This window comes from Mus pahari, chromosome 14 (assembly GCF_900095145.1).
Source record: "Mus pahari chromosome 14, PAHARI_EIJ_v1.1, whole genome shotgun sequence".
NCBI lineage: Eukaryota > Metazoa > Chordata > Mammalia > Rodentia > Muridae > Mus > Mus pahari.
In genome coordinates, this window is record NC_034603.1 from 39,977,217 (window position 1) to 39,985,982 (window position 8,766).

At 43.0% G+C, this 8,766-nt stretch overlaps 1 protein-coding gene across 11 annotated transcripts in view; it reads right to left on the reverse strand.

Moving 5' to 3' along the window:
- The window catches only part of Kiaa0753 (KIAA0753 ortholog), a 51,919-nt gene that overhangs the window by 10,418 nt on the left and 32,735 nt on the right, over window positions 1–8,766 (reverse strand). For 10 of the 11 annotated variants that reach the window (XR_003845153.1, XM_029546351.1, XM_021213038.2 and 7 more), the window contains 4 exons: window positions 4,844–4,922; window positions 3,734–3,838; window positions 1,715–1,891; window positions 575–656 (listed from right to left, as the gene is read on the reverse strand). Coding sequence is in view for 10 of the 11 variants with exons in the window: in XM_029546351.1 (XP_029402211.1) it covers window positions 575–656; window positions 1,715–1,891; window positions 3,734–3,838; window positions 4,844–4,922 (443 nt within the window). In the remaining variant the exon portion in view is untranslated. The remainder of the gene's footprint in view (window positions 1–574; window positions 657–1,714; window positions 1,892–3,733; window positions 3,839–4,843; window positions 4,923–8,766) is intronic. The other variant, XM_029546356.1, reaches the window with a different exon arrangement.

Here is an 8,766-nt window from a genome sequence, read left to right on the forward strand (position 1 = left end):
GAGAGAGAGAGAGAGAGAGAGAGAGAGAGAGAGAGAGAGAGAGAGAGAGAGAGAGAGAGAGAGAAGGAAAAGGGGAGAGAGAGATATTAGGCGTAAGAATGCAGGCACTGATATGTCATGGAATATGCATGGAAGTCAGAAAACCCTTAGGCATTAATGAGGACCTTCCACTTTGTTTGAGACAGGGCCATTCTTGCTGCACATGCCAGACTAGCTGGCTCAGAGGCTTCTGTCAGTTCTGATTCAGTCTCTCACTAAGCCATTTTACTACCCCTTATATATACATCTTATATCAGATAAACAAAACCAAACCATAAATAATATGAAACTCAAGTTGATGCTGCATATTTGGAGTAAAATGCACTGTTATCTGGCAATCTACTTTGAATTGCTTAGATAAGACATCTGAAATACAAACTGAGATGAACTGAGGACAGAAGGGTAAACTGCAATGTGGGAACCTCCGGACTACAAGGTGGGATTTTGGTCACTGGACAGTTTTTCTCAGTCTTTCATTACACTGGAGAATTTTCAGAGTAAAATGTTGAAGGTGGGGTTAGGGAGAAGCACCTACCATTTCTTTCTTCGTGCATCCATAAGTGAGGGTCAGCGTATACAATTTTATTATATCTTTGGCGAACTGTCTCCTGGTATTTCTTTAAAAAAGAAAGTTTAATTTATGAGAAAAAGTAAGTTTCATTATAAACCAGAAGTAGTAAGTGTGGAAACAGCTCAGCAGACAGACACTGATGAGAACAGGCATCTGCTGGGACAGAAAGTGAGCAGCTCCTGAGGGAAGCCCAGAAAGTGTGAGCATGGCTGTAACTTCAGGCAGCAAGCGTGTCCCCTAGAGCTTGCTGTGATGACAGGCACATCTTGTCCCCTGTCCATCTTCGGACCACCTGTGCTTTACTCTGCATTAATCTGCCTTCCAACAGACGGAGTGGTCAATTTACACAGCGTAGGGAAGCTCAGATCCAGCCAGTTACCCCAAGAGAGGGAAAGTGATTATAAGTATAGGACAAACAGCATAGCTTTACATTTTCAAAAACAACCAAAAATTATCTTCTCTATCATTTCCTATTTAGCAATGAGAAACAAGTGAGTTAATCACAATACAACTAAAGCAAAACTGTGTGGGGTCAGACCTGGACCAGCCATCTGAGCTCTCAGTAGTTTTTATGACCTTGACCATACCATTTGACCACTGGTTTTGATTTCCTGCTCTTGAACAACCCAGTAGGATGGCTCATGTCTGAGGTCTATAAGTTTATAAGGAAAAGGAGTCACTCTGAAAGTAGTGTCTGGATCTAAAGAACGCGAGGGCACCTGTGATTTGACAGGATCACTGCAGCAAGGTAGCAGAGGTGAGACTGGTGTCTATAAGGGACTGATGCAGAAGTCAATGATCCAAACTGTGGGACCACGACTGGGCCTCTATGATTTTGGAATTACAGGTCACTGTTAACAGTGTGATAACAGGATGGGTTATATATATGGTGATAACTCTTACTGGTCTTTATATCTTCTTCTGTTCTCAAATACCCTACATACTAAGGTAAGCAACTGACCCAAGCAAGGTCTTACACTCAGTTGGCAACAGTTACGATTTAAAAGTAGGATGCTATGGCTCTGCCGTATTGAGTATCAGCAGTGTGACCAGGAGCAGAGGTGGACCCCCACTGGCAAAACAGAGCAGCACCCCAGACCTTACTTCCATTTCTTCCATCCGGAGCATCATGGTCTCTAGATCTGGGCTGTCCTTGCCGTCTCCCAATCTGGCTGAAGTTTCTGACCCCAAGATCTTATCATGAGTCATAGCCCAGAGCTCATGAGCAGTATCTTCCAAACAGTCACCCAGCTGACTGGATTCAAAACGGACATCTGAAGCCTACAAAATGAAGGAAGAAATGGTGGAAAAGTGATATAAGAGAACTGAAAAATTAAGAATTGTTGCTGATCATTATATCCCAAAGCACAGTGATGCAACTGCAGAGATTCTATAGAGAACAAACTTCTCAGTCAGCAGGTAGCCTATACAATTCTTGTCAGTCACTGAAATGACTGCATTAACCAAGTAGTGCCATCGCCGCCGAGGTAAGCAGCCATTTCATTTGTGTTACTGGTTGGCAGGGCACGCGTGTCTTTTGCCATGTTTAGGGGAATATTCCTTAAAGCATCATGGCACTACCAAGTACAGGGCTCTTCTCTTTGCTCTTGGTATAATCTACGAGAGCTTACCCATTCTCTCCTGACTTTGTGTTCTTTAAATCCACACAGTGCTTTCTTTACAGTTTGCAAAGCATTTCTCCCTGCTTACTTACTTCTTTCTCCCCTACCCCTCTCTACACAGCCCTGGCTGTCTTGGAACTCACTATGTGGACCAAGATGGCTACAAACTCATAGGGATCCACCTGCTTCTGTCCCCCGAGTGCTGGGATTAAAGGTGGCTATTTATCTTGATCCTAATATAGGTCTGTAATCTGATCTGTTTAGTTTTTTGGTTTTTGTTATCTATTTACTTATTTATTTGCAAAGACTGTCTTCTGGGTAAGAAATGAAACATTTCTGAGATTAAGGCCTGGTTCTGCCCTACAACTCTGAACAAGTTTCCTGGGCTTGCTGCTGTTGTTGTCCTTGTCTCCTCCTCCTCCTGCACTTCCTTCTCCTCTTCTTTCTCTTCTTTTTTCTCCTTCTCACTCCTCCTCCCTCTCTTTCTCCTCCCCCCTCATCCTTCTTCTACTCCAACACTACACATCAGCACAAAAGAATTACAACAATGGAGCTACAGCTAAAATCCCGTTTAATAGGTTAGATATATTCTTGAACTACAGTCTTCTTGCTCTCAAGGCCACTGGGCTATTAAAACTTCACTCCTGAGCTGGGGAAATGGCTCATTGGTTAAGAGCCCTGTCTGCTGTTCCTTGAGAGGTCCTGAGTTCAAGTCCCAGCAACACATGGTGGCTTACAACCGTTAGTAATGGGAAGCTGGTGCCCTCTTCTGGTATGTCTGAAGACAGTGACAGTGTCCTCACATCCATGAATAATAAACCTTACTCCTGTTCCTTTCTAGTTCCTTTAGACTCTGCCTGTTGCTCACTTTGAGCAATTACAGCAGCAAGCACTTCTTTTCAACCTTTAGAAAACTAAAGGAATGCAGCCTGCATCTTCTACTCCAAAGACCCTAAGCCAGGTAGGCAGAGACAGTTCCCTAAACATTAAAAGAAAATCCTGCAGAGAAAATATTAGCCTGGACAACAAAAGAGGTTTATATTTTTCTCATTTCTTTCTTGGACCTTCTTTCCACTCTGCTGGGCCAGACACAGTCAATTACTGGGTACTCAAAACTTGTTTGCCTAACAAGAACATCAGGCCTTACAGAAAGGAAATTAGGCCAGCAGTTTGCCAAAGTAGGCTGGAGAGAGGAAAGGAGAGCAGATTCTCCTGCCACAGGCCATCCACAGTTAGGCCACAGTTTATCTACTCTCTGCCCTGAAGCGGGGAGATAACAGTGCACCAGCAGAAACCTGTGACTCTAGAGTTGTCTGCATGGCTGACCCCGACCCAGATCTAAATATACATCTAAGAACTAACATGATGAATAAGGAAAGTAATTTCCCTCTCCTTGAGTAGGATAATGTAGTGTTTGCAAAGTAATCTGCATATCATTTTCCTTTGACTGGAGACATTATCATGTGATAATAGCAGCATTCCAATCACACACCACACACACCTGCTTGGCAGGCTGGGCTGTTGCTGCTGCTGCTGCTGCTGCTGCTGCGGTCCATGACGGACGATCCTTCAAATGACTATTTGCTTCCACCGAAGAATTCACTCTCTATGAAAATGGACAAATGCACTCATGGATTATAAAACCTCACAGTTTATATTAGAACAAATGAGCCGTGTTGCAGAATAACCTGTGAGGAACTGTCCATCAGCTCTAGCTGCACTATGCTTTTTGTAGCAATTAAAGTACTCAGTCCTTGTGAAAACAAATGCCATGTGTTGTTCTTGGTACTCTGGACAGTTCTATAAACACTGCCAGAGTAGTTATATGCTGTTATGCAAGTCATCAACTTGCCTGTTGTATACTTAGCTAACTAGTCAAATGAGGAGACTACACAACTTCATCTCTAGGAGCCCTCTAAGGTTAGTAATCCTAAGATATCCAGCTATAGGCTCTAATAGCCTAACACTACTTATATCCAGCATGCCACTCAACCAGTTAAGGTCATAATATTCTTATGTGGCCTCATCTGCAAACACCATGGCTTCTATTTCTAGGGAGGATCCATCAAGCCTTACTATTAAATCCTACTGCTTACAGGGGAGTGACATAAAATCCTGGTATACTATAAGTCATTTCATCTTTGAGAAAGTCCTAGTTTGTGCAGAAATGCCCCAGATATCCCTAACTGTAAAATAGCCAATCATTCTAAGTTATCAAGGTCATAGAGACCAGCACCAAGGGGATCATTAAGTGAACACCATTTTTATCAATGAATTTTCCCCACTTACAAAGAATGGAAAATGCAGTCTAATATCGTTCCCCAAGTTAAAATGTCACTCTTCTCAAAAGCAATGCTTCTCTTTCACTTACCTGTACCTTCTTGCCCCCCACTGACACAGAGGCTACATGGATAGTGGATACTGTGTGCCGGTCTGGAGGTGGTGAAGAGCCCAGCAGTGAAGCCATGTTCTCTCTACAGGCTCATCTGTCCTTCAGCCTCCCACCACCGAAGAGACACTTGGCCCTCTAAAAGAGGGTCAGTGTGACCTAGGCAACAACTCTTTTCATTTCAGAACTGCCAAAGGCAAGCAAACAAGATAAATCAATTACCTGGGCCTTGATCAAGAGGGGCTTCAACCGCTCCAGAACTGCCTCCTCCACCTTGTCAGCTAACTGGGTGGCAGAGACACTGTTTAGAAGTAAAATTGAAAATTCAAGTCTGCAGTCAGAATGTTCTATTCTGCATAATCATGTAACTCCTCCAGGTAAAGGCAAAGAAAGGGACCACAAGTCCACAGTGCTCCTCCCCCTGCCACGGCCACATGAACTCCTGGGTCTTGTGAAAGGTAGGTACACATGGATACAGTTGCACTACATGTGACCAAATTCACCGCTCCCTCTCTGCCCAATCCCCTCTCTGCTTACTGATCAGCATGTAGCTCTCAGCTACTTCACTACTACTAAGCCTGCCTGCCACCATGCTGTCTGATGACCCACCATGATGATAATAAACTAAGACTTTGAAAATGTAAGCAAGCCTCCAATTAAATGATTTCTTTTATAAGAGTTGCATTGGTCATGGTGTCTCTTCACTGCAATAGGACACTGACCAAAACAGAAACTAAAACATACAAGAAGTATACAACCTGGCAAATTTACTCTGCGCACTTACTACAGAGAAATAAAATTCATCACACAATACATGGATGTTTATACAATCCTTAGTCACAATAATGTCAAGCTAAAGACAACCCATATATCCCTCAGTTGTTGACTAAGATGAGTGGTTAAACCATGAGATCTGACTCGCCATCAGATGAATAATATATGTAGTGACCAGAATGACTCTCCACAGATTTATATTAGGAAAAAAGTCAATTCTAGGGGAAGTGAGATGGCTCAGCAGCTAAAGGCATTTGCTGCCAAGCCTGATGACCAGAATCTGATCTCCATAGCTGAAAAGAGAACGGGCTCCTGCGAGCTGGCCTCTGGGTTAGCTGCCACACTTACTGAGTCAAAAGGCAGCTGGGGCAGCAGACAAGTATGTACAGCTATACAAGTGCAACAAGAGGGATGGTGGTGGTGATGGGTGGGTTCCGGGCCATTGCTAGCATTCCTTCTAGGCTCCGCCCAACAATTACCTAGCAACAGGACTGTTTGGCCTCTCTTCCCCTCTCTGCTCTCTGATGCTCTCCTCTCTCTGACCCCTTTCTCCCTGACCCCACTCCCTCGATGTTTCCCCTCTTCTTTCTCTTCTCTGTCCTTCCTCTCTTCCCTTCTCAGCCCCCCTTTCCATGTCCCCAAATAAACTTCATTCTATACTAGACCCATGATCGTACCTCAGGTGGGAGGAGGGATGCCTCAGCATGGGCCCAAACAGGGTTTTATAAAACATATTAATGTCAACATCAGCTAGCCCATGAGCCCTCACTGTGTCACTCGCTATATTCTGGCTATAGTCAACAGTTTAAGATGCTACACTAGGTAGCTGAGAAATGAGTACCCCAAATTTTTCTGTATTATTACAACTTTGTGTGAATGCATAATTATCTACTAGTAAAAAGTTTAATATTAAAAAATTTTCCACTAAAAATAATTTCTAAACAAGAATTCTATCAGGCTGGAGAGATAGCTCAGTGGTCAAGAGCACTGACTGCTCTTCCAGAGGTCCTGACTTCTATTCCCAGTAACCACATGGTGGCTCACAACCATCTGTAATGAGATCCAATGCCCTCTTCTGGTGTGTCTGAAGACAGCTGCAGTGTACTAATAAAAATAAATCTTTTAGAAAAAAATTCTATAATAAGGCTAATACTGGGTATATAAAATTAGCAAATAGAAGCATAGAACAAAGAATTTTAGGTTTGAAATGTTTGAAAAAAAGACTCCTTTCCCTCCCAATAATCACTGTTATTATTATTTTTTGACAAGGTCAAGCTACTGTAGAAAGAGCTGGCCTCATAGCAATCTTCCTGCCTCAGTCTTCTAAGTGCTGGGACGACAGGTATATACCACCATGCCTGGTAGAATGGTTTCTGCAAGGGGTGAAGAAGGGCCATTCTGCCATCAGTGAGATGGCTGTGGAGGTTTGAATGAAGATGGCCCTCACAGTCGCCCCTGTTTGAATAGTTAGTCCCTAATTGGTAGAACTGTTGTTTGGGAAGATTTAGGGGGCATGGCCTTGTGAGAGGTGTTTCACTGGGGGGAGGGCTTTAAGGTTTCAAAGCCTCTCTCTGCCTACTACTTGTGGAACAAAATATGAGCTCTTAGCCATTTCTTCATGTTGCTATCATGTCTAATTTTCTGACACTTCAAACTTTCTTTTATAAGCTGCCTTGGTCATGGTGTTTTATTAGAGCAATAGAAAAGTCACTAAGACTGGGCAAACCTGAATACATTCACAAGGGTATCCACAGAGTGCACGTCAGTAAGTGCGCCCTAATACTCAGAGAAATAAGAAACCTACCATAAAGGAGATGGGAACTCTAGATGTGCACACTGACACCAGACTCCACAGAGCCATTGGGCCGTGTGTATACGAAATGCTCCTATCATATTTGAATGCATTTGCCCACAGAATGAGATGGAGAGTCTCCAAACAGCAGGCTTTATACTTTGGTAATCTACGTCCTCATTACTACATTCAAAACCCTACAGACAAAACAACAAAAACCACTAACAACCAAATTGCCCTCACCACACACACATACACACAAACCCTACAGACAGTCAATGTGGATGAGAACTTTCTGTAGTGTGAAATAAAGTTATAAAATTGCAATTTTAAAAAGAAGCTAAGTTAGGCTGTGCTTCAACACAAAAATACAAACAGAAAGAAGACATGACAACATGGAGATCCATGTGAGCAAAGCTAGCCTGGAGGCTTGTCTTGTCTTCCCTGATGCTGATGAAGTGCCGGCCTTCTGTGACCTATTCCCACAGGCCGCCCAGCCAGACCTGAGAAAGCAGAGTATGGCCAGGCAGTCCCCCTCCTGATGAGGAGCTCAGTGCTCACTGGGCCTAGTTCACCCAGCCTGAGGTGGTGACCCTATGTCATGTCTGACATGACTCACTCGTACTCTCACTAGGACTCCTGGAGCGAGGCTCTCAAGTACGCTGATGAAAGCTTAAAGACAGGTTATGACCCACATTCTAAGCCTAGTTTCCAGAGTCTATCTAACACCAGCAATCCTGACCATTCCATGCTCAGCTAAGTTTGTACTTCTGTTTCCAAAATTAAGGTTGTTGCCAGAAATGTATATATCAGTAGATTTGTGAACTGTGAACAAAGGCAATGAAAAGATGAACTCAGGAATCAGGGCAGTAGGTACCTCTGGGAGAGGAGGTTTAGCTTCTACAACACTATTATTGGTTTGGCAGGTCATTATTTATAATATCCCAAATCATACACGTGAATTTAGTGTTTTTCTATGTATATGCTACATTTAATTTTTTTCCAGAAAAAAATACACATAAAGAATAAATAAGATGCAAAAAGGCAAGTGGATAGGAGTTGCAGACAGGCAGCCAATCTTCCAATGGCTAGAGATGGCTAAGGCAGACTCCCTCCAAGAGCAGTGACCACACCATCTCAGAGGTATGTGTACCCATGTTGGCCACTTACTTTCTGGAAACACCAGAAGAGTCTGGAAGTATCAGCTATGTGTGTAGGGGTATCCTTCAAGTCCTAAGATTCTGTGATTGTATAACTGATATGTTAACTCAGTCACCCTGGCCTCTAAGAGAAGAACCACAGCCCTGTAACTGAACTGAACGCTGTTATGAATGATGGCGAGAAGTTCAGATGCATCCTTCACTCAGTGCTTCATTTTACTACAGGGTAAATGGTCATCAAAGCTAGAAAAATGTAGTCAACTGTGGCAGTGGCATTGTCCCCATTACATCTTAAGCATATTTCATTTCTTTTTTCTTTCTTTCTTTCTCTTTCTTTCTTTCTTTCTTTCTTTCTTTCTTTCTTTCTTTCTTTCTTTCTTTCTTTCTTTCTCTCTCTCTTTCTCTCTTTTCTCTCTCTC